Source organism: Tetrao urogallus (assembly GCF_951394365.1).
Source record: "Tetrao urogallus genome assembly, chromosome: 2".
NCBI classification, from domain to species: Eukaryota; Metazoa; Chordata; class Aves; order Galliformes; family Phasianidae; genus Tetrao; species Tetrao urogallus.
In genome coordinates, this window is record NC_136814.1 from 65,086,980 (window position 1) to 65,113,232 (window position 26,253).

The window sequence follows — 26,253 nt, forward strand, 5'->3', positions numbered from 1 at the left end:
CAGCAAGTCGAGGGAGCTGATTCTTCAGACAGGATCTCACAAGAGAGTACAGCATCTAGCCTGGGGATCTCCAGTATAAGAAAGACACTGATGAATTAGATCAGAAAATTTTACTGTAACGGGAGGAAACACTGGAAGTGGTTGACCAAAGAGGTTGTAGATGCCCCATCCTTAGAAATGTTCCAAGCCAGCTAGGATGGGCTTTGGGCAACCATATCTAGTAGTTGGTGTCTCTGCTTCTGACAGAGGGGAAGGACTAGATGATCTGTAAAGATCCCTTCCAACTCAAACCTGTCTGTGAAACTCAGAGCAGATGGACTTCCATCTTCTCATGCCCAAATACTTATAAGATTTTCATGTGCTAGCTGTGGTGAATCCGTAGGTTCGTGTCATTCGAGTCAAGAACCTTGACTAAGTTTATTCCTGAGCTGGACAATACAATAAGGTCCCTTATTTTTTTCATGTTTTTCTTTTGCACTGAGATTTGTCCTGTTTTTTCTCAGCTCAGAAATATTTTCAGAAGCTTAGACTGAGTCAGTTTTATTTTCAGATGGTGAAAAAGCATGTGTCTGAGGACTCTGGAATGATAATCCTCAGGCTCTCTATCTTGCTGTACTGGGAAATGACTTGTACGTGTGCAGATGGGTTGGACCAAACAACCCTCCAAAGATCCCTTCCAACCTCAGCCGTTCTGTGATACTGCATAGATACCAACTTGGTTTTTTTTCTGTTCCAGATCATCTTGTGTGGCTGAGCTTTCTGGTGGTTAGAAGAAATCAGTTCTTGCTTGTTCTTGATATACAATCTAGTAGTTTTGCATTCCTTTATCCTACTGGTTTCAGTTCTCCTAATCATATTGAAGTTTTCTGTTTCAGGCTTACTACAGCTTTTTCTTCTAATATTTTGAATGACAGTAGAGCAAGGATTATATCTGGCGTGCATTCCTAATTGTAATGCATGTAGCAACCATCTTCAAAAATTAGCAGGCTTGCTTTTTTAATCCATGCCTCATGGGTTTCAAGTACACAAAGCTATATTTGGTTTTAATACTTCAGTAACATTTTTTGTCACTTGCTTTAATAAGTATGGGTTTAGGGCTATGTCTAAAAAAAGCCTAAACATGTAAGGCTCACTTTGTTGTCTAAAAAAATATATATATATATATTTTTTTTTTCCTAGTATTGATTCATTATTATGTTGGCTATTCATCTATGTTGATGTTCGGTTGAACTTTTTTCTTCTCATAGAATATGGCAAGTTTGCTAGTTGAGCATACTGTAGTATCTCAGGGCTTTGTCTGTTGCTCCTTTCCTGCGTTACAGCAGCACTTCTCATTCATTACTTCACTGCTTCATTCAGTGCCTGAAAAAAGCTTGCAAGTAAGCCACAGCTTTACTTCTACATATCTGTACATTTGCTCAGCAGCCCTTTTGCATCATGTACTGGTGTGCTTGGTCTGTGACTTGCAGGTAACTCAACCAGTGCAGATCCTATTCTTTAACAGACTTTGGGCTATGGAGGGGCTATCTGGGCAGCATCCTCCTCCTGGTGCTGGTTATCACCATCAGTTGTTGCATTTGCATACACAGTATGTCCTTTTGTTAATAGGGCCATCGTACACGTCACTCTCAGATGCAGAGTAGTTGTGATGTACATGTGCTGTAGTATGGAATACTGTTATTTGCTGAAAAGAGGTAAGCTCTGGAAATCACTGCTAGGCTTTCAGCTTTGCACTGAGACCAAGGAGGGCGGTCTCATAGTCTGCATGGCCAATGTGCTGTAGAACACCACTTCCACTGATTCTTCACATTTAAAGAAAGCAGTGGGTAGGTGTAAAAACATCAGCTGGTTGCTGTAAGCAGTCACTGCTGTTCCAGTAGTACAGATTTGCTTCTGTCTGTATCTCAAAAAGAAAAGAAAAAAAAAAAAAGAGAAACATGAGATTTGACATGTTTAAAGCATAAAACGTTTTAACCTTATCCAATGCCAAGGCTTTAATTGATGTTAATAGGTATGTCTGTGTGGTCTGAGCTCCTCGGTGGGTAGATTTGTTTTCTTCTTGTGTCCCTACTGGAAGGAATCCCCAGAAATCTGTAGCAGCTCAGCACAAACCGTGGCTGCTGCTCCTGGAGCCTGAGCCTCAGACACAACCCCGCAACATCTGGTGCAATTCAGTGCTTTTACTTAAACGGTGGAAGCAAACGACTCAGTTCTTACACTAGTAGGGTAAGGCTTGTGATAGTGTGGACTGTAAATAAAAATAGTATAACCGAATGTCATGAAAAATGAGTGAATACTAACGAGGATCAAAGTGAGTAACTGTACAAAGCCGTGTAACTTAACAGCTGCTCGCCGGCTTGGAGCCTTCCTTCAGCAGCAGCTTGTTTGCTTTCCTGGCAGAATCAAAAAGGAGGGAGTGATTCAGTATGGATGGTTTGTAAGATTTCCCTGGATCTAAAAGGTTGTTCAGTGCTTTTGGTCACCTGAAAGCTGCAGTGTTTTCTGTGATCAGTTTGGGGTTTTTGCACATAAAGGCAGTGCAAAGGAAGGTGAGAGAAAGAAGCATAAGGGAGCTTTCTTTGTAGCGTTTTTGTTTTCAGCAGTAAAGTGATGTTTCAGATCAGCAAAAAAATACCTCTATTTTTAACTCACTTAACTTGACTAATCAGATGTTAGCTCTAAAAGAATTATTAAGTAATTGTTCTACTTAACTTGTCAGGAACCTGAATTTAAATAATAACTTCATACCATCCCCCTGGTTTATTTAGTCTGGTGCTTTGTAATTTTGTTTTGTAGGACAACAATTTTATTATAATCCAGAATAGTTTGGCAGCCAGTAAAGCAAAGATATTTCGGTGTTAAAAATAACAGGAATTCAGAGCTTTTTGTGTAAAAATTAATGTGCAGATGTAGAACTGATTTGGCTTCACAAGTTGTAGGTAACAAAACCATGGATAGTCCTGTATTTCTGCCAGAAGTTCTTATTCTATACTTCCACTATTAAGTACAGTTTGGGGTGAGTAGGTTTATTCATTTTTTTAAAAAGCCTCGGTAAGCATTCAGACAAACATATATGAGTAAAATTTGAATTTCTCTCTGAATGTGACACTTACATGTGTTTAAAAGATTATTAAAAAGTAAACATAGGAAGAACTGTAAAGATTTAGACCACTTCTAATTTTAGTCAGGGGGAAAAGCCTTGTTTTAGTCAATGTTAAATACAGATGTGGAGAGACACTTGCATTTGTTGGTAACTTGATGCAGAACATTAATTTGTGAACGTAAGTGATCTGCTATCGCTGCACAGATCAGTGCTCTCTCCATTCACATCCTACTAAAAAATGATCTCTCTCACAAAGGGCAGAGGTTTTTCTGCCATGTAAAGCTGTTGATTCTGTCCTTCATTTTGCCATTTAAAGACTTGTAGTTCGTATTGTTTAGTTTCTTTAGCATGGGCAGAATTCATTATACATGATGACCTCAAGATTATGAATGTGTATTTTGGTGCTATTTAAACATTGCTGAAGAGACTTGATGGGTTCAACTTCTAGAAAGTTTTAAAAAACATCACCTTGGAGAACATCCCATGTGCTAGCATCCTCTAAGCATCCTCTAATGTCACTCTGGGACATTACATGAGGGACCAGTAAATATTTAGAGAAAGAAAAATGGATCTGAACCCCAGTTTAAAAACAAAAATCTGTGCTGCTTATGATATTCGAAGGTACATGTTTCAAAGGTGTAAAAATGTGCAGGTGTCCTAGCTCTGCTCTGCTTATTCTTTAATGGACCTACAGCTGTCATTACTGGGTGGCCAGTGGAGCACTAATGTGAGGGTGAATGTAGAGGTCTATTTTCCGAGAACTAATCTGTTTGAAAGAATAAACTTTTGGAAATCTGGTTCATTAGAGTTGCAGCCACTGTGGCTGTGCAGCCTCTTCCCTAGTGTTTATCTCATGGTTGATTAAAGCATTGCCTTTGGGCACTGCTGTACTGTCTTCATGCAGAGGGCCTACCTAGAAGAAATACAGTGTTAGAGACTTTGTACAGTTGGGTGGGAGCTACCGAATGATGTGTGCTGACACACAGTAGTTTTCTGTGAACCTTTTTAATTGACCGGTGAGAAGTCATGAAGACTTATGGGGGCTTAGAAGATGGTGAACAGGAGTTTCAGCTCAGGAGTGAATGCGGGCTGTGCTGTTTTATGGTGAGGAAAGAACAGAGAATACACTTTACAGATGAGACAGACGAGGAGTGTAAAATATTGGTGGTATTTGGAAGAACTCAATCCCCATTGCTGTGCTTACCTTGTCTGAAGCAGAAGCTTGAACTGTGGTCTTGTCTAGCAGTGTGGTTTTCATGGTGTTTTCTCTCATTCTGCTGTTGTTGCAGACTGATGAAAGCTAATACTAAGAATTATATCATTAGTAGGCTAGAGACTGGCAGAGATGTCACAGGAATCAACGTTCCGTATTCCAACTTATACCTTAATAACTAGGATATTGAATGACCTGGTGGATGGACATTCTTGGACGTTCTTTTCAATTTCTGAGAAGCTGTATACTCAGCCCAGTAAGGAATGGAAAGAATTTTGAAATCAGCAAATTTTCACAAGGACTGGGAAACTGTTAAATTATCCAACAGTAAATGATTATGCAAAATTATTCTGAGAGTGATGTTGTCTTGTTATCATAAAGAAAATTGTTAGATTTTTAGATTTTTAGATGTTTAGATTACAACAGAATTTGTTGTTATATCATCTAATTTTGTCTGTTCCTTATTGCTTCAGTCAATAAAATAAATGTGAGAACTGCTTTGAATTGGTACTTTTTGTATTAACTGGATCTGAACTTATTTAATCAATTCATCCTATCTGGAGTGCCTGAAAATAGCCTGAAAAATTTCAAATTCTGCAACTACTTAAGTGAAGATGTCATTAAAAAATAAATGTTTACCTTCTCTTTTTAGGTCAGAAGACTTGTCTCCACTTGCATGGTGTCTTTCCTTACCTCTATGTACCATATGATGGGTTTGGTCAGCATCCAGAACACTATCTCCGCCAAGTGGCATTCAGCATTGACAGAGCACTTAATGTTGCTTTAGGCAATCCGTCTTCAACTATACAACATGTTTTCAAAGTGTCATTAGTATCTGGAATGTAAGTATGACCTGTTAAGATTCTTTTCTTACTTGTTTTGAAGTGCTTTCTACTTAGTTCTATTTAGAAATACTTGGCATGGGCTTAGGTATGGACTCTTCCTTTCTCTTTATACTTTTTTTTTTCTGCCTTTTCCCCTCTGTCTGCCTTCATACAGGCCTATACAACTATTAAATGCACTTTTTACTTGCTTTGATCTAACACAATCAACAGTTATACTTGACTCAAACATTTTGTAACTAAATTTGATCCTACCGCCTCTCATTTTCCAACTGTTCTTTTGAGTATTTTTCTGCCTCTGCTACTGTCACAGTATGTTCCTGACATTGTTTTCTACCTGTCTGGGGTATTCTAAGCTCCCTGTGACCAGAAGTGTCTTGCAGGAGTCTACCTCTAGGTCTTTTTTTTTTAAAAAATTTTATTTCACTAGTCTAAGATGGCACCTCCTGAAGGTCCATCCTGGGTCTGTCAAGTCATGTTTTATGTTGACCCTTATGGCAGCACAGGGCGTGAACCAGAGGGTCTTAAACATTACTCACTTATCTGTCAAGCTGAATATTCTGCTTACATTACTCACTTATCTGTCAAGCTGAATATTCTGCTTTTATTTGGTGTAGCTTTCTATATAATATTACTGATGTTAACATTTTAAGGATTCTCTTGCTCGATTTTTATTTGACTTCCATAACCAAGGATTTTAAAGTGTGTCAAATCATGGTGAATAATAGGAAGCTGTCCTGAAGGAACACAGTTTGTACACAGTTTGTATATGCATTGAATTTTTCACCTGCAAAACTATGTAAATGCTAATTTCCCTACTATGTAGCACTACCTTTTACCTTATTTTTATTTTTTTTTAATGGTCTTTTGAAATATATCCTTTCTAAATAGGTTTGGGAAGATAATCTTTCTGTTTCCAGCCAATTGTAGTGTTGTTTTCTCAGTACTGCTAGCAAAGTGACGACAGTATCTTTCTTTTACTTTTAATCAGGACTTTGTTTTTGCAATAGCAGGAATGCTAACCCACCATATTTTTTCTTTATTTTTCCTTTTTTTCCTGAAAGCTGTATGAATATTGGCATAGCTGTTCATCTTGACAGTGTAGCCTGAGTGGATTAACCTGCCGAAGGCAGTCTTTTCTCCTTGAATCAGTGAGAAGACAGCAGACAGAGTAGGAGCCTGCCCTTTTTTCACCTTTTATGCCTTAGAGTTTCAAAACAGTCTTTACTGAAAATCACATGCTCTTTACTTCAGAGAAGTGAAGACTGATGTATTTTGTTTGCCTGCATAAGAGGCTAATGGGATGCCCCTAAAAGGAATTGTAATACACCTTAATCTTTTACCTGGGTAGATAGACATTCTTGTGTAGTAACAGAAATATTTGTATTCTTCTGTTCTAACTGAAGCCAGATATTGTTTGTAGATGTTGAAGTATCTCTGTGTTGAGAAGTATTTTTCTTTAAATCTTGGAGGTATCTTACCCATTTTTCTCTATATTAGTAGGAAAGCTGTTCTGTAAACCCTTACAGGTATAATAGGATGTTTGTTGTGTTAGCTTCCAAGCATAGCAAAGGTCTTTGAGTAAGCAGGTGAAATACATTTTCCTTCTGTTTTGCAATGTTAAAGTAAGGTTTTCATATCTTACTTTGTAAGTTGTAACTCTTACTTTTCTGGCTTCGATGTCAATGTGAGTATGGGTCATTTGCCTTGCAAGTGCTAACTTCAGAAAAGTTGCTCTCAATTCACTGACCTACAAGCATATTGAGCCATTATAACTCACTGTACATATATAAACTGTCATTAAGTTTATTACTATTTATGTAAGAGAGATTGCTTCATCATACAAGATCTCATTTCCTCTTTTTCAGCATAACAGTTTCAGTTTTGTTGCTTCAACTTACCTCAGTTTTAATACCATAAACATTTTTTAAACAGCTCACTCTAAATGTGTGTATTTCATAGAATTATAGAATCACCAAGGTTGGAAAAGACCTCCGAGATCATCTAGCCCAACAGTCCAACTACCACCAATATTACTAAACCATGCTCCTTACTGCCAGATCTAAGTGTTTCTTGTCGCATATTATATATATGAATGCATATGATCATATAAAGATCATCTGTATTGTTGAGTTTGCATTTAATTTCGAGCTGAAAACCTTCTTATTACTTTTTTTAACCATTGCAAGTAAACCAAAGCTCCACTTTTTAATAATATTTTACAGAAGTAACAATTGAATATATGCATACCAGGACTTCTGTTGAGTTCAGTTGTTATTGCTGCAAACTGTAGACTTCTTGCATTCACCCAATGCATTGAATTATGGCCTGTTTCCTGAACATGCTGTATTACAAGCATGTTAGATTAGATTAGCGTTCTTGATGCTGAAAAGTCAGTAATTCAGTCAAGTAATACCAGAATTAATATTGCCTGTGCAGCCTCAGCTTAGCCTTGACATATTCATTATGACATGTATTCTTTAATTGCATTCTCAAATCCTATTTTCTTCAGGATTCATGCCTCATTTAGTGCACGAGATGACTAGTAATCACTGAAAAAGGGCAGCTATTCATTCTTTTAAGCTGCTCTCATTGTTCAGTTATTTATATTACACAGCTGATATTTACTCATTTACACCTGATCTGTGAAATTAATGTCCTCAGTGACTTTGTTACAGCACTTATCAGAAGAGCTGAACACTGTTTTTGAAACAGTCCAGTGCTAATAAGTTTAATGGAAGTACTATTATGATGGTGTGGCATCAATATGTTCGTTCACATATGAGGAAGGCGAGAAACAGTGCTAAGCCAGAAGTTCTTAAGTGAACCTTTTAGGTAATTTGACATGCACAGAGCCTATTGTTTTTATCTTTAACACTGTGCACTAATGTGGTGCTCCCCTTATCTTCAGCTATAGTTTTGAGTACTTGGTACTTCACCAAATAATGTGGAAAATACTTGAAATTAGTCATTCAGAAAATGGGTGGCAGCATTAAACACTGTCAACTTGTGATCTTATCATCTCTAGCAAACTTCTGACCAATGACAGGAGCTTTCTGTTGAACCCACTTATCTAAACTAGACTGGAATTTCTAATGTAAAATGTGCAATATAACCCTATCTTACCCCAGACATCTGCATTCTTTTTTTCCATTTTTGCTTTGCCTTCCTTCCCAAATTCAAATGTGTACATGTACACATCTGACCCCACTGAACGTCTTTTATGGAACGTGTACTGTGTTTCTGTTCAGAAATATAATGTGTTTTTAATGGTGTATAATAATAATGGTTAAGATTCTGTAGAATCTGTGTGTGAAGAATTGTCATGTGCACCAGAAGCACTTCAGGTTTTGAAACTGAATGAAAACATGTTATTAAGAAATACATTGGGAGCATAATGATTTTCTGGCGCGATGCTTGGAATTTTCATTTTCCTGGATGTGTATGCCGTTCATCTGTTTTCTTGTCTTCTGGATTTCATATGGTAAATTGCAGTTGAGTCAAGGCCACCATTTAACTGGCTAACCTCTTACTTTTACTTCTTTCTCGCCAGGCCTTTTTATGGTTACCATGAGAAGGAGAGACAGTTTATGAAGATCTATCTTTACAATCCTGCAATGGTAAAAAGGTAAGGATACAGTGATACGAAGTTTTGGCTGATTTCCTTGTATCTAGAGTGGAAAAAGTAATTTTTGGAGCAAGATTGCGTACATTTTAACAGTAGAAGTAATAAAAGTATTGTCCAAGCATTTCAAAACAGTAGGAAAATTACTAATTTTAAGCATGCCAGTAACAATATTTTTAAAGGAGTAGCATGTTTGCAAAATGGACCAAATTATAAGTGCCTTCAGTTATCTTGTATTATCTACAATTTTTACGTGCTTGAACACATTTGCATCATTTTACTTTTCATATAGAATTTAACAATGCAGTTCTATTTTATATGTGGTACTCTTTCATGCTTTCTCTCACGTGCCCTGACCTGGAGTAGTGTATCCAGCTTCTGGGGCCCCCAGCACAAGAAGGATACAGAGTTGTTAGAGCAGATCCAGACAAGGGCTGTGAAGATGATCAGCAGGCCAGGGCACCTCCCCTATGAAGACAGGCTGATAAAGTCATGGCTTTTAAGGCTGGAGAAGAGAAGGCTTTGGAGAGGACCTTATAGTGGCCTTCCAGTACCTAGGGGGCCTACAGCAAAGCTGGGGAGGGGCTTTTTATAAGGGCAGGCAGCGACAGGATGAGTGGAAATGTCTTTAAACTAGAAGAGGGTAGATGTAGACTAGATATTAGGAAGAAAATTTTTACTGTGAGGGTGGTGAGACACTGGAACAGGTTGCCCAGTGAGGATGTGGATGCCTCCCTGGAAGCATTCAAGGCCAGGCTGGATGGGGCTATGAGCAACCTGGTCTAGAGGGAGGTGTCCCTGCCTGTAGCAGGGAGTTGAAACTAGATGATCTTAAAGTTCATTTTCAACCCAAATCCATATTTGATGATGTGATTCTGTGATATTAAAAGTTAATTTTGTTAGTTTTTACATTTTAGGTTCCTGTGCCCATTGCGGGAATATAGCTTCAAAACTGAATAGCTGTTTTTGTTAAACAGTTTCTGTAGTGCCCTATTAAATGAAAGCACTGTTCTCTCAGACTTCCTCAGTTTACTGCAAGCCCTGTGATAGTGATAAGTAAAGAGGAATTATTTCTCCAGCATAAACTGAAATCCTTAATTGCTTATTGTTACCCCTCATAACTTTTTTAGTGATGGCCTGTACAGTTCTGCATTATGGTAAACTTCCATCTTAATGTAGTCTGTATACGTATGACTTGGTGACAATTGGGTGACAGTTTGGATTTTTGAAGATTCTCATGCTTGAATTACTTCTACAAAAAAAAAAGATTGACACATATGGTTTATTCCTATAATTTTTCTAGATAAAACTTTATTGTTATAATCTTATTTCTTGCAGTCAGAAATACTTAGTGTTTTTCTGTGATTTAGAAATATCATACTGCTTTGAGATAAATTTATTGCACTGATTTATAATTACGCAAATGCCTGCAGTTGCTTTTTAATTTCCTGTATTTAAAACGGCAGACTTACTGTGCTTCACAGAGCTATTAAAAGTGCTGCTTCTGTGGGTATGGTATGAAACCTTAAAACAATGCAGGATGTCTTGATAAATATGCCAGGGAGAGGAGAACTGGAGAGAGATTCGAAGGTATTACTGGTTTATAGGCATACAGATGCCATAGTTGTTCTGTAGGAAGGATGTAGGATGTCCTTCAGTTGTTCTGAAGGATTTCCATGGACTGTTTTGACTTAGGACACGTTGCAAAGGTAGTACATGGTATGATTTTTCTCTGGAAGGTTGTGGGGTTTTTTTTGTTGTGTTGTGTTGTTTTGTTTTGTTTTTTTCTGTTCTGGTCTTTGTGTTTGTTTGTTTAAGCTGAGATTTACAGAACTAACATTCTGTGTTATTAGGAGGCAACATTTTGGGGAATCCATTATTGTGAACATAAAGTTATTAAGTTAAAAATACAACTAACACAAATACACACTTCGTATTTAATATTTTCCTTTATATTTTAATATATTTTATATTTTGATAAAATCAAGCAACAACATTGTTGTACAGGAAACAATTACAGTATTATGTTCTAATTCATTTTTAATTTTAGAGTATGTGAGCTTCTGCAAGGTGGAGCCATAATGAACAAATCCTACCAGCCTCATGAAGCCCATATTCCCTACCTCCTTCAGCTCTTCATAGATTACAACTTATATGGAATGAATTTAATAAACCTGGCTGCTGTCAAATTCAGAAAGGCGAGGAGAAAAAGTAAGGAGTTTTTTGGTTAATTGTTTTAAGGGCTAAAAATTACCATTTTTTAACACTTTGGTTGAATGGATATCACATCTTAGTTTGTCTTCTGTGTCAAAACTAAGTCTCTATATAGCTTTTCATCAATGTTTTTTTGTTTTGCATGTGGCTGCTTATTGGTGTTAGGGAAAAGCCTGTCCTGTGAAAATGAGATAACGTGTTAAAAAAACTTATTTTGTCAGCATTGTGCTTTTGACCATTTTTCACAAGATATTCACACTGCTTTTCAAGTTAGGCAGTAGAAAATAAATTATTCTTTGATGATATGATACTTACTTGAATTTACACGAGAGATAGCAATCGTGTTGTTTTACTTGTATTGATATTTGTATTTTATCCCTACACCAATTTAATTCATTTTTGCTCTAGTAATGCATTTACAATCTAGCTAGAATTTTGTAATGCTCCACTGTTTTTAATTAGAATGCTTCTGTTTGTACTAAGGTCATTTACGCAGTGCTGAAATGTGAAATATAAATGGCTGTGCAAAGGAGATATTTTTAATTTTCATTTTAAAAAACAATTTGACTTTCTGAATGTATGCACTTAAGTGAAACTGAAGATCGGTAAGAACATACATAATGTTTCCTAAATGCTGCAGTATAAAGGGGAGACAACACTATGAAGAACATAATGTCTTTGACGTTTATATTTAGAAAAATAAGTATTTTTTGTTAAGTTATAATTGTTCCTATAGTAAGCAGGCTTTCATAAGAATGGTAAAATATCTTTCTGTAAAATCAGAAAATGAATCATGCTGCCTTCAGTTTTTTCCCCATACTTTCTATTTGTGTGTATCTAGACACCTATAAATAAGTGCATGGATTTCATAGCGCCTAAAGAAAACACTCTTTCTATACATAACAGTAGGCTACACTTTTAGTAGTGTCATAACTGTAGAAAACTAAAAAAAAAAACAAAAAACCAGAGACAAACGTCTTCGGGACTGTCAGTCCTGAAGAGGTTTAGTCAGGTACCTTCCACACATCCATAGTGGTCTTCTGGAGACATGCAATCTAGTGGTATTGAATAGTAAGTTCTGTTGTTTTCCCGTAGTTCTTCCTTTCCCTTTGACATGAGAGATGGCAGAGACATCAGCTATTTGTATTCTCCTTGGTCATTTACTTAGACATGAGAGACCTGTGTTTCGGTGGGGTGAAGAGAATGGGGTGGAGCAGGAGCAGGGGCTGAGATCATTGGAGCAGCTCTCCTATGAGGAAAGGTAGAGGGAACTGGGCTTGTTTAGCTTGGAGAAGAGAAGGCTCCAGGGAGACCTCATTGTGGCCTTCCAGTACTTTGAAAGGAGCATATAAACAGGAGGGGGAATGGCTGTTTACGAAGGTGGATAGTGATAGGACAAAGGGGGGGAATGGTTTTAAACTGAGACAAGAGATTTAGGTTAGATTTTAGGAGGAAGTTTTTCATACAGAGGGTGGTGACGCACTGGACCAGGTTGCCCAAGGAGGTTGTGGATGCCCCATCCCTGGAGGCATTCAAGGCCAGGCTGGATGTGGCTCTGGGCAGCCTGGTCTGATGGTTGGCGACCCTGCACATAGCAGGAGGTTGAAACTAGATGATAATTGTGGTCCTTGTCAACCCAGGCCGTTCTATGTATGTTTCTATGACTTTAAAAGTTCTTGCAGTGTAGAAAACGAAGAGGATAAAAGTGAGAACCTGACAGACTACTTTGTCCTATCTTGACCAGTTAATAGAAGCAGTGCTCCTGGCAAGATTAATACCATTTTGAGTGGCTCCACATCACCCGTGCTTCAGTCTGTTGCAGGTCCCAAGCACCTTGAAGACAAAGGGGTACAACATATAGAGGCAGTGCTGTTGAGTAGCTAGCCCTTGCACAACAGACCTAGGAAGATCTAAGCCGAGACCTGTCGGTGAAGAAGTCACAGCCTCTGCTTATGGCTGGCACATTTACTGCATTTATTTCAGTCAGCTGTAGTTTGTACCATATGTTTCTTTTTCATAGATTTCAGTATAAGCTTTTGCCAAAATAAGTACAGCGTGCTTAACTTCCCTTGTAGAAGATGTAAAAATCGTGTTGGTAAGGAGTGTAAAATTCAATAATAAATCTGTTGCTAGATAAAAGTAGTCAGCATCAGAACACCCATTTCCGTAGATGTGTTTGTCATGGAGGTGGGCAGACAATGTCAAAGCCTGAGAAAGATCAGTAGGTAAATTTGTAATAACGAGAGTACCCTGCTCGCAGTAGATTGCATCCAGAAAACACAGAAGTTCCTCTTCAGTTCAAATCCTTCTCTTAATGGATAGTAAGGAATAGGGATGCATTTGTGCGCCATGTCCAAATAAAACTACTAAAAAACTGTTACAAAACTTTTATTGCTTTTCAGAAGTTGAATGTTCTTCTATAATATGACTCTAAAAGACCTTAATGTGTCAGTGTTAGAGTCTTTACAAATCTTCTTGTCATGCAGAGGAGATACAGATATCATTAAATTTCCATACATGTGAGTAACATTACTGAAGGAAGAAACGAACCGATAGGGGAATTTGAGCTTCACTTTTTGGATGTATTCAAATACTTCCAATGTGATAAAACTGCTCTGGTTTTTGAAGTGCTTATGATTTTCAAAAATCAGTATGTTGTTGGCAAAATTTCCCTGTTCACTTACAGACTTTCCTAGCTGCTGTGATGTGTTGTCCTTACGACACGCAGCTATTCAGTCCAATAGAGCTTGGAGTTTCTAAGGCATTTTTGGCATCATGTTTCCCAGTTAGCTGTGTAGTAACACTATAATTCTTGGCTTTTCTGCTAAATGAGCTATTCCTATCCATGTTATGCCAGGTATTGGAAAATTAGCTGAGAATGTGTGCAACACTTGCTTTTAAAATTATAGAATAAAATTATATGTTCTACTAAATAATTATTGAAAGCTTCAGACAGTTAAATTGATGCTATCTTCAACAAATGTAAAATTTTGAGGTGTTAATACAGGAAAAAAAAAACAAACAAAAAAACCTGTCAGTTTATAATACAAATCAATATAGCTGAGAAAATTCAAGGTTCCAAAGAGGTCTGCTCTTTGACACTGGAGTGGGAGAGAGTAATTTTAAAGTTTTCTCCTCTAATTCCATCCCCTCCATCTCCATTCATAAGCTTTTTTTTTTTTTTTCCCTTTCTTATGCTACATCCTGCGTACATTGTTGTTCCTCCTTCTGAAGAGTGAACTTTCACAAGACCACAAAGGAGGGGATTTCTCCAGTGCACTTCCTTGTACTGACACCTCCAAGCAAACTTAAAAAAAGTTTTCTGAATTTGTAGATCAGACAACATGTTCCTTCCTTGTACGTTTCTATTTAACTGCTACTGCATCTGGCCACGCATTTATTGTGTATATTCCAGATGCATTAATGGATAAGAAAGATAAAATGTGTTCATTATTTCATTTGTGTTTCACTGTTTACTTTGGCTTCTATTTTCTACTGGGATCTCACCTGAGGACCCAGACACTTGGGAATCCTGAATTTTACCTGAAGCTAAGTAAGCTCAAAGAAAAAAGATAGAATTTAGGTTAAGATACAAGTGAACCACCACAGCGAATTTAATTCTAATAATGTCAGTGTTGAAAACATTTTTCATCTTATGCGTGTCAATAAAGTCAAGTCATTTATGTGACTTTTTGAAGCCAATATCATGCAGATGTTATTTATTCTTCAGAAGCATTTTGATAATATTAAATAATAGCTGCAATTTCTGAAGCATAAATGAACTAATTTCTCCTATTGTTTTTCTTTCCAGATGATACATCAGGTGGAAGTAAGCATCACAGAATCAATTCTGCAGCAAATTCAAACAGTGCTTCTTTCATCGAATGGGAAGAAGATGAAATACCAAGGTTGGCATGTCTATTATTTTTTTTTTTAGTGTATGCTTTATTTGCTCATTAGTAGCAACTTGTATGTACTACAGGGTTCCAGTCCAGGCCCACATTTGAAGGTGACCCAGAGAATAATTATTTTGTTTCTTTGTGTTTTGATCATCTGAGACTGTGTATCTCTTTTAAGTGCTGATAGAAACCCAACTGGGCTATAATAATAGCAATGTTTAAAATCTGTTTTTCTATTTCCTAGAAAATATGTTTCTAGCTAATGACTTCTAATGAAAAGCTAAACAATATAATAGGAGGGCTGCTCCATAAGTAATGCCTCCTATTTTGTTAGTTGTCCCACAGTGTCAGAGGCAGATGTTGGTGATATGATAGCAGAGATTGAACATTCCCACCAATGTTCCATTATGTGTTGCTACTGTGCAACAGATGGCAGCAGAGGGGCAGTCTGACACAATGGTGTCTGACATGGAACTGGGTATGTAGCGAAGGTGTGGAATTGAATTCCTCCGTACAGAAGTGGTGGCATCCACTGGCATTTATTGATGATTCCTGAATGTTTATGGAAACAAAACAGTGGATGTGAGCACATGAGGTGGTGGGTGGTGTGTTTCAGTTGTAGCAACAGAGACCGTGGGTCAGCTGTGCTAGTCTGGATTTTCACAAGCATGGCATGCAGACTCGTGTCACTTGTGAAAATACATAGCTAATGGTGTTGACTATGTTGAAAAAGTGTTCTGTAGCTGAGAATTTGCCCTATCAAATATATTTGTTGTTCTCTTTGTATCTGTTGTACTTTTCATGGAAATAAATAGGAGGCATTACTTTCAGAGCAGTCCACATATTTATACAGAATATTTACACAGTTTGCAGGTTCTATTTTTGTAATCAGCCTTAACTAAGATGTATAGTGTGTTACCAACATATTCCAGCCTGTGCATGTCAAACAGGAGCCATGTAAGAATCTTAGCTTAAAATTTTCGTGTCTGTCTTGTGTGCTCTTCTTATTTTCTAGCCTACAGTTTGCAACTTGGAATGCCTTTAATAAGAAAAAGTATGTGTTTGGATTCATTAATACAAGATTTTTCCTCTTCCTTTTTATCTGAGTGGTAATCTACCAGTTGGAATTCCTTATAAGATCACATAGGGTCTTTTATCCCATTTTTGAATTCCATCCTATTTCTGTTATTCTAGTTCTCAATTATACAGCTTGTTTTGTGATACTGTGATCTGACTGCAGTATATCTAACAGCCTGCCTTTTCAATGCATTTTATTAGTATGCTCCTGCATTTCCTGTCAACAGTATTAAAGAGATATGAAACAAATTCAGTCCTCAAAACTTGTCTATATTCAGTGCTAAGAATTTCTTATCAACCCTGATATCTTTTTTTCTATAAGCAGTAGGAATTTTACCTTTAGCCAGCTTCTTAGTCACTTTAATAATTTAGGAACTAATTTACATCTCCAATTTAAATTGCTTCCTATTTGATATTGTGTCAAATGTTCCTTTGTCTAGAAAATGAATTATTTTATTTAAGGTTTTCTATCATGACTGTGTTCCAAGTGCCACTGCAAAGTAGCAAATCTAAACTATTTTCCATTCATGATTTCACTTTTTGCTGTATCTGTATGAAATTCTCTGCTTCTTATAATTTCTTCTGGATTAATTATAGGAAACATCAATTTAAAACAGTATTCTTGTAATCATAATCATATTATAGTTTGTCCCTCTTTCAGATTACCTTCCTACTTCATTTCCTTTAAAATTCTGAAAACTTCCACCTATGTTAGTTGAATTAGCCTGTGAGTGTCATGATGAACCTTGCTGACGGAAGTCTCACTCAGTTGGTAGTATAGATGTCTGTCCAAGGTTTCTTAAGGTAAACTTTCTCAGATGTTTTCCCATATGGTTTTATTCTTGCAGTCTGCAGCATTACTAGATACATGTAAAGCTGGCCTTCTGCCTTTTTTCCTCCTTTTCTTTAACGAAGTACATTCTTAATTCTAAACATGAGTTTTCTGTGTATAGCTATATATTCTTCGTTGTGTGATCCCAGCACAGTCTCTTCATTTTATTATTCAGTCTCCTTGAAGAGCTCACGTTTAAATACTTAAATGCTTTGTGAATCTTTCACCATTTGACTGCTGTTTCCGACAGTGCTTGGAGTGTCTCTTACATGTCATTACTGAACTCTGAAGTCTTTGTTCTTCATTTATATCAGATATGGGTGTCTTGTAAATATTCTACTACTTGTTACCTGTTTGTTGTTGTTAGCTGGTCTATCAAGAAAAAGCAGAAGGGGAAAACAGTCAAATGTTGTTTGTTTGAAACCACATAGAGGATTGTCTTGTATAAATAATGAAGATATCTGTTTAGTTGGTTTTGTATACATTCAGAATCTGCTCAGAGATAGATTCCAACATGTATTTGCCATGTCCTTGCTGCACGTGATACCAAATTCCCTGTTTTGACCAAGCTGGCATTTCTTGACTTTTCTGGTACAGCAAATGGTTGAAATCTGGTGCTAGATGTCTGGTAATAGGCAAAATATTATTTGAAAGTTTTATATATGCCAGTAACAGCACGTTATGTAGAAAAACACCAGTGATGAATCCTTATTTCAAAAACACATTTGAGAACTGTGCCAAAGTTTCTTGGTGGCTGAATTCACTTCTTAGTACTGGATAGCACCTTACTACTCTACTACTTTTCCAGAACAGCATATTCCATCCATCTCCTGTCTTGCTGCTGGTTAATCTGTTGCTGATACTGTTAGTTTACTGTACTAAGCCAGGAGTGGTTTTTTTTAGATCTAATTCTGGAGTGGTTGTGTTATGAAGTAGGCAAATGTCCAAAGGCAGTAGTGACTGGGAATCTCTGATGTTGTGAGGCTTTTAGGTATGATGCATGTGTTAGCACACATGGAACATGGAAAGCCCACTTAAAAATAGACATCAGTCACCTAAACCTGATAGTGCTATCCAGCATCTTTAACAAGAGCTCTTCATATGAGTCACATTTATGTTATTCCTTGGGTAGCTGTTAATAAAAGATGAAGCACTTCCGTGGGTTCCAATGGGAATTTTCTGGTAAACATCAGACTAGGAGTAATCTCATGGTCAGGTCTCCCACTTGGGCATGGTGTGTTGAAAGTAGGATGATTGGTAGGATGTTTTTTGAGAAGTGTTTTCTTCCATAAATCCTAGATCTGCTACTGAGCTCTGTTTTATGTGGAAACGGCAAATTACACAGTCCAGCAGTTATGTAATGTCGAAGATTTCTGCTAGATTTCTGGCTGTCATAATTGCTTTTCTCACTTGTCAGAATGTACATGTTTTTATGTAGCCATTTGGTCTTTAATTAAATATGTATATTATTCAATTCATTGGAATGTACTGCAGACAAAGAAAGTTCTTCCATGAACAGAATATGGAATATCAAAATAATTATGTGAAGGGGTAGAGTCCTTGTCAGTGGAGTGGAATGACACCTTTTAGCTACTCTATGGTATTCATTTTATATCTACCATCCTCAGTTCAACATTATAAATAACTGAGACAGTCATCACAGAACTCATTTCCCTACCCTGTCATTAATGTTGGTGAATTAAGATACTGACCTTGATGCCCATCCTTCAGGATTTTTGAGGGCATTGAATGTAGCAAACTGTAGTGGATAATTTTTTAATACTGTGTCAGTTCTTGCTTTAATTCAGTGTCTTGGCACCTGACCAACCAATCCTCAGTACTGTCTTTGAGCAGAGCTTTCATCCTACTTTGTTATTATGGCAGCGGTTAGTGCCAACAAACTTCTTTCCTCAAAAATGAGGTTCATTCTCCTTAATTCCTCTTCCTGTTTTCAAAGTAATTGATTTGGAGCTTTTTCTGCGTACACACATTAGATTTATATTTTTGCGTTTCACTTTTGTGTGCAGGTAGAAATGGGAATTTTCAATGAATTTGAAATGTATCTCTGGTAGCCTGGTCATGGCAATATGCTGTTCTGCAACCTTGATTTATCTTGCTTTTCAGCAGAGTAAACTTTGTTCTCATAAAGATAGGATGTTTCCGTTTCTGTACTTCTCCTCACCTAAAGCTGCCTTTTGTACATCTGTGTTCCAAGTTCTGCCTTGCAAACAATTCCGTTTTTTGTTTTACAAAAGAAAGCTTAGATGCTATGAAGAAGTTTGACCAGGACTTGATAAGTATTATTCTCTAACCTTGTTCTAATGAAGATATTATCAAATCGTTATTTTTTTTTAGATTACCTTGACATTATCTTGATTTTTGCAGAAGAAATGCAATATGAGTCCAGTGGTTAGTCTTTTACAGGGCAGTGTTTGTAGCAGACCACTTTGAGTGTCTTTCAAGAAATACTAACTGCTGATCACCTAAGGTAGTTTGTGTGCTCAACTAACTGAAGTCTGGATATACTCTGTTTTCTTCAGGCTGTCTTCTCACCTGGTAATTGTAGCATTATAGCTGTTCAGGATGTGGTTTGATTTGGGATTATGAGAAATACAGCTGTTTCATATATTTTCCTGACATGCTGTGAATATTTGCTTAAGATGAGCAAACCAGCATAAGAAACAGCAGTGTTCTTGCAGCCTCCTCCCTCATTCTTGTTTCCCAGTGGTTTTGCAGCTCTTTCAGATTATGTGATCAAAATGCAAGTTTCAGCTTGCTGCAGGTCCTCTTGCCTGCAGTGCAAACAGTCTCTGAGTGGTTTGAGTATGAGCATCCAAAGTATATGATGTGGAAAGAATGAATTTGATCATATTATGGACTTGTTTCTCAGCTGACATTGTGACTATTAAGAAAAGGAAGTGATGACAATGGATAGTCCTTTAAGCGTGCATTAGGACACGGGCAGTCTACTTCAGCTAAAAGACTGAGCTGCTCTGATGTAGGAATTCTGTGATCTACTCTTTTAATTATTACAACTGCTCAGAAACAGTTCTGTTGACTGGGGAGGCTGGTAGCCATATGTTTGTTAATAAATAGTATCTTTCAGTTGTGAGTGAATTCTACCTAAGAGCTTTATGACTTCTGCCACGCTACTTTCTGCCTGTTTTTCATTTGGTAATTCATTTACCACATGGACTCTAAACAGCTCTTTTGCATGGGCTGTTTTCTAAGTAGTCAGAATTTTGCTTGTACAACAGAAGTATTATGTCTAAGCAGTTTAACTTTACGTTTCTTTTAGAGTTTTAAATAGCTTAATACTTACCTTCCAGAGAAGGTGTCAGAGATACCCAGCTTTTAAATGTGATATTTGCTAGCTATTTGTGTTATAGTGACTTCTATTCAAGGTGTGCAGACAGGATTGGAAATACCATTGAATTATATTTTAGACTGTGTTCAGATTCTTGAGGCTGTGTTGTTATGTTAGATTATTTAGGCATGCAAACATTGAGTCACCAGATAGTATAATGTATACAAAGGATCCTTAAAAGAGTCTGTTTGAGTTAAATAATAGCCTGTTTTAGTTTTCAGTAGTGTTGACGAGATCTTTTTACCTTTTCCCAAAAATTTTGAAAGGTTTTCCTATTTTCCTAGAATGGCTCAGGTTAGAAGGGACCTGAAAACCCACCCAGTTCCAACCCCTGCTGTGTGCAGGGCTGCCACCCCGCAGCTCAGCTGCCCAGGATCCCATCCAACCTGGCCTTGAGCACCTCCAGGAATGGGGCACCACAGCTTATCTGGGCAACTGTGCCAGTGCCTCACCACCCTCTGAGTAAAGACTCTAACATCTAACTTCCATCTCTCCTCTTTTAGTTGAAAACCGTTCCCTCTTATCCTATCACCATCAGAACTTTTAAGTCAGTATCTATTGTTTTTTGCAAGTTCTCTTTTAAGGCTGCAGTGAGCTTTCTCTTCTCCCAGTTCCCTCAGCCTTTCTTTGTATGAGAGGTGCTTCAGCCCTCTGATCGTCTTCTACAGACTTCCACATAAACCTTAGAGAAAGTTTCTTTCTTAGACTCCTCCATGCACTCCTTAAAATTAGTTCATTGACAGCAACAGGTGGAAGGCCACTGGCCGTAGCAGATCTGTCCCTTAAAAGGATGATTATCAAATTGTTACAAAATAAGCTTGAATCTGTCTAATACTTCGTTTATGTTTTATAAGCCTTCCCCCAAGCACCCTTGGGGAGAGGTGAAGAAAGAAAAAAAAGAGTATATTCTGAAAAATAAAACATTTTTTGCCTCTTCTGTTTTTTTTTTTTGGTTGCTCTGAAGTGTGAATGAAAAAGGAAGGTTTTTGCTCCTATTTCTTCTGGATATAAGATCATACCCACCTGTCCTATTGGCTGAGAGTGCTACAGAACGTTTCAGATTGTGTTTGATAGGGAGAATATTATGAAAAATGCTGTAACATTTAGAATTGTTTACCAATTCTTTCTCTTCTTCCCACCAAAAGAAAACCCTTTAAACCGAAGAATCAAATTATGTCAACTAATTAGGTTTGGATATGAACATTAATTTAAGACTTTGCAGGTGAAGATGGGAAGTGGTACTTCTGTATTCATTCTCTTATCCCTCCTGATGTTAGTGCAGTTAGAAAACAGTGATCATGCATGTTTCAAAATAGCATAGATAAAATTAACCTATTGTGTTTATGTTGTCATAGTTCTTTAATGTTGAAAGGCGTTGAGCCACAAAGTACCTGTGAATTGGAGGTGGATGCAGTAGCTGCTGACATTTTAAATCAACTGGATATTGAAGGTGAAGTATTGATAACTTTCCGCATAAATACTTTAGAACAGCAACTGTATTGTCTTCTTTTTGTAAGATTGAGCTCAGTTAAGCCACAATCCAGATTTCAGTGTTAGTAATCTATTAATCTCTACGTTTCTAAGGTTTGTGAGAAGATAAATAAATAAACAAATCGAATAAACTCGGGAAGAAAGCATATTTTGAGAACAGTTTATATTTCCAAGCAGTAAGAAAAAAAAAAACGACTTGCTAATGGATTACAGAAGGCTTCAGATCTACGTGTAAAAAGCCAACATCAAGTATATGTGTGTGTATTCGTGCATATAAGCATACGTACACAAACTTGGTGAGAAGACCAGTTAAAAATCTAGAAAACAAATAGGAATTGTATGCCGTAGCTTTTACCTAACACTGAATCCTTCAGCAAGGCAAGGATTGCAGTAAAAAATAATGAGGGGTTACAATGACAAGAGTTGAAGATGTGCGTTAGTAGGTTTTTTTATTGTTTTTTGTTTGTTTGTTTTTTAATATGGGGAAAGAATGTATTGTGTCATGCTGACAGGCTTCCCTTCATGTATTATTGTGTACTTTTAGCCCAGATTGGCAGAAACCCTGGTTTGCAAGCTATATGGGAAGATGAAAAGCAGAGACGGAGAGAGAAATGTGAATCTTCTCAGATTAAGACACCAGATTCTCAAGGTAAAAACAAACAAAAAACCAAAAATTATGCAGCTATTTTTCAAAATCTTTGAAAGGGAAACAAGCAGAAGGTAGAAATGAAATAGGTGTATCAAATTTCAGGACTTCTTAGATGTACTCTTTCACATTTCTAAGCTTGCTGATTCACCAATATATGTATTCCATATGAAAAGTAAGATACAAAACATTGCATTCCATTTGCTGCAGAGTGTGCTAGGCTGAATGAATGATAATGACAGTTAAGATTTCATACTTTGTGACAAAGGTATTTAAATATTTAAATACTAGCAAAATTAAATATCTTATCCTGAAGCTTCCTATATTTATGCATAAGACCTGTTCCTTTGAACAGCATCACCTTTTAAGGTGATGTTAAATGAAAATTATATAGGGTAGAGAAATCCCTTATTTTTATGTAAAATTCATTACACAGGAAAGACTGTGCTCTGCAGATTAATTGCATATTGAATAAGGCTATTCTCTGTAGAACCTAGGCCTATTTCTTTTAAAATATGAATGATATTTGGCAAGCAAGTCAGAAGATTGCAAAAAGGAAAGAGGTGTGTTCTGGGCTTAGACAAACTGCTTTCTTACTGTGATTTTTTTTTTTTTCTGTGTAATGCTATTCAGGCTGCATAAACCAGGATTTTCAAAATTGTTCACTGATTAAGTAGTCTTTTCTTGAATGCTCACTTTGATGTAATTGCAACATGATTTTAAATGCCATTGATACTTAGAAATGAAAATGAGATCGGTGGGAGTGTGTGGAGTATTTTAAAGTGTTTCAATACACTTGAAAAATCAGCCCTCAAATTTGGCACTTAGTGGACACTTCCACTTTAAGCCACCTCCTAATAGAATTAGTAATTTGCTCTCTGTGTTGATAGGTCCAAATAGAAGTGAATAACAAATATTTTTTTTTAATTTAAAGACCGTGGATTTGTGCCAGCAACAGAGAGTGAAAAGTATTTTCAGAAGAGACTCAAAGAAATCCTCAAGCAAAATGATTTCTCTGTGTAAGTATTTGGCCATTTGCCATAAACAATAATATTTTGAGCAGACCTTAAATAGGCATTTAAAAATTGGTTTTCAATTAATTAGAACGTTGTCAGGATCAGTGGACTACAGTAATGGATCAGAGGAGTTCTCTGCTGAGCTAACACTACATTCTGAGGTACTTTCTCCAGAAACCTTTCAGTGTACGCCAGCAAATATGGTAGAAGTGCATGAAGATAAAAAGGTGAACAAAGGTGAGTATTTTTAATAGCTTCTAATTGCTTAAGTGTAAATCTCTGTCGTGCTTTGGTTGTACTTACTATTAGCAGAACTAAGCCAAGTAAGATATGATTGTCTAAAAAAAAAAAAAAAGGCTAGTTTTTGTCTTTATTGCCTTATTTGTTAGAGTAAGCCTTTTTAGAATTGCTCTAACAAATAACAGAAACATATTTGAAAGTAAAATCCATTTAAACTGCTTTTCTTTCATAATGTATTGATGTCTGTGACTCTTTGAAGTTTTATCCATCTCTTTTTGATCTTCTGTTGAAGAATCCAATAGGATGCATACAGATAAAGAAGAGGAAGCACTTATTAATGAAGAAGCAATTTTAAACATTGTGGAGAATAGTCAGAGCTTTCATCGTTTGTCTCAAAAACTGAGTCAGACTACAGTTTTTTGTAAGTATGACCAGAAGGGCTTTTCTTTTTAGCATTTTATTTTTCCACAGTCTATTGTGTTAACTTACACTACTGATCATTAAAGAAAGTTAGTTACCTCAGAGAGTTTTCAAGCAAATTGCAACTTCACCTCTTCCACTGCAAAAACACCTTATTTTCCAATAATTTCACCAGTATTTGTAGAAGTTACATCTTTTACTGGTTCAGTAACCAGCCTTCTTGACAGGTGAGTTTAGTGCAGTCTCCTGTGGGATGTTACTCTTCCTTATGCTTTTGGGTTGTAGGACAAAAACCACTAGATTAAATAGGATTTTGACTATCTGTCAGTGCTATTCTACCAGTTCCCATGTCTTCCGAGAACATGCTCATGAGCTACATTTAGAAGTTCAGCTATCTAGATATACCATAGGCTGATAATGACAAACTGCAGGAAGAAATATTTGACAAAATGCATGGATACAAAAGAACAGTTGAAGGCAAAGAAGCAAGAAGAATAAAACATTAAAAAGATGGAGAGAGACTGTGACAGCAAACAAATGTGGTTGGCATGAGGGAAAAACAATAAAATAACTCGCCAAATTGAATGGAAAGTTTAGTTCAGGTAGAAATAATTAAATTAGGGGAAGGTCTGTAGAGGAGACAAAAAAAAACACGTACTTCATATTAGAAGATATATAAAGTAGTACAAGGACAAGAAGTGGTGTTAGTATGCACTGAAGCTCGTGCTCCAAAGTGTGGAAGGGAAAAATATTGAAAAACCCCTTTCCTCCAATACTTCTGATACATGCCTAGTGTGAATATATTAGGGGAGAGTGAGACTGAATTTGAGGAGGTATGGGAGGTTGGATGCAGGGAGAAGTGCTTCCACTAAATCTACTACATTTGGAACAGAAGGGCAGAAATAAAAATAATTTCAAAGAAAGGTTGCTAGTACTATAGAAAAACAGCTTGCAAAATAAGAATAAAACTGAAAAAAGAAGCATGGAAAGAGCATTGTTTCTCTAGCCTACCTTGCTTTGAATAGTAGCAAATTAGTAGATTTTTAAATGGTTAGGATTTTGTTTTACAAGCAGATTATAAGCAGTGGTTAACAAATAGCACAAAATACAGACTTCATCTGTGTGGGCTCTTTCTACAGTGGACAGCGCTGATGAGGCCATGATTGATGTGTTGGCTGGTTTGGAGAGTGATGGGTATCAGATGGAGCATCACAAAGCACTCTCTCACCATCGTTCTCTTGGAAGCTGTCGAAATTCTCAAAACAGTGATGATGAAGAAAATGAGCCACAGTGCGAGAAAGAAGAAATGGAACTTAGCTTGATAATGTCCCAGAGATGGGACAGTAGCATAGAAGAGCCCGGGCCAAAAAGAAGGTATATATGTGATTTTCTTTACTGAATCTTTCCTCTTTCACCCTCATATTTAGGTGTGCTAAAGTGGATTGTAGAGGAGTCTCTTTTAACAGCACTGGAAAAATCAGCTGGTGCTGCAGCTTGTTAGTTTTATATGTGGATGTGGATGAAATGTTTAAGTTTGTTTAGACCTAAGCTTCTAATTTAGTGTTTGAGGAAAAACTGCGTAGTACTTTTTTTCCTACAAGTCTGGATATGAACATTGTAATAGTAAACTCTTTTTAAAGTAATACCTATGCATATAGCACAAAATAATCTCGTATACTGCATGTACAACTTTCCTTGAAGCGAATGTTTAAGAAATATTCTTGTGAAGACTGACACGGAAGCCTGAGAAAAGCACCCATTCGTTTCCTTGCTCAAAGCTTAGATTAAAACGTGAATGTTTCTCTCTTTGCTGGACTGCTAAAGGTTGCAGACTTAATATTTTTAAGGTTAAGATTATTGAATTCTTCTCAGGTTGTAATGACTTTTTGTACAGTCTGCGTTGATGGATTTTGCAAGAAGCTATATCCAGTTTTTCTTCACCCTTGCGTTTTGGGCAGACCTGGTATTTATAACTCTATTTGAAAGATGAGGGACTTAACAGATATAGCATTTTGATTTTTTTTAATATCAGAAATTACAATTATGCTATGATTCAGAGAGCAAGAGAGGCTGTAATGGAATCAGAAGTTAGATCATTAGTTTCTTAGTTCTAGAGATACTTCATTTCTAAAGTAACTTTTCTTTGACCTTTTGATTTTATTTTTAAATTTTTCCTGTCACAGTAGTCAGGAAAGTTGGACTTTCCATCTAAAATGCTTTTTAGATGGAAAAATGTTACCAAGAACATTGTTCTTGGTAGCAGTTACT

The 26,253-nt window shown here is 36.8% G+C and overlaps 1 protein-coding gene across 1 annotated transcript in view; it reads left to right on the forward strand.

Moving 5' to 3' along the window:
- REV3L (REV3 like, DNA directed polymerase zeta catalytic subunit) overlaps positions 1–26,253 on the forward strand; it is a gene marked incomplete at both ends in the record, with an annotated part of 115,131 nt that overhangs the window by 42,864 nt on the left and 46,014 nt on the right. The window contains 10 exons of the mRNA XM_079532932.1: positions 4,969–5,158; positions 8,712–8,786; positions 10,834–10,994; positions 14,809–14,905; positions 21,528–21,622; positions 22,208–22,312; positions 23,244–23,328; positions 23,414–23,562; positions 23,858–23,986; positions 25,125–25,359. Of these exons, the coding sequence (XP_079389058.1) occupies positions 4,969–5,158; positions 8,712–8,786; positions 10,834–10,994; positions 14,809–14,905; positions 21,528–21,622; positions 22,208–22,312; positions 23,244–23,328; positions 23,414–23,562; positions 23,858–23,986; positions 25,125–25,359 (1,321 nt within the window). The remainder of the gene's footprint in view (positions 1–4,968; positions 5,159–8,711; positions 8,787–10,833; positions 10,995–14,808; positions 14,906–21,527; positions 21,623–22,207; positions 22,313–23,243; positions 23,329–23,413; positions 23,563–23,857; positions 23,987–25,124; positions 25,360–26,253) is intronic.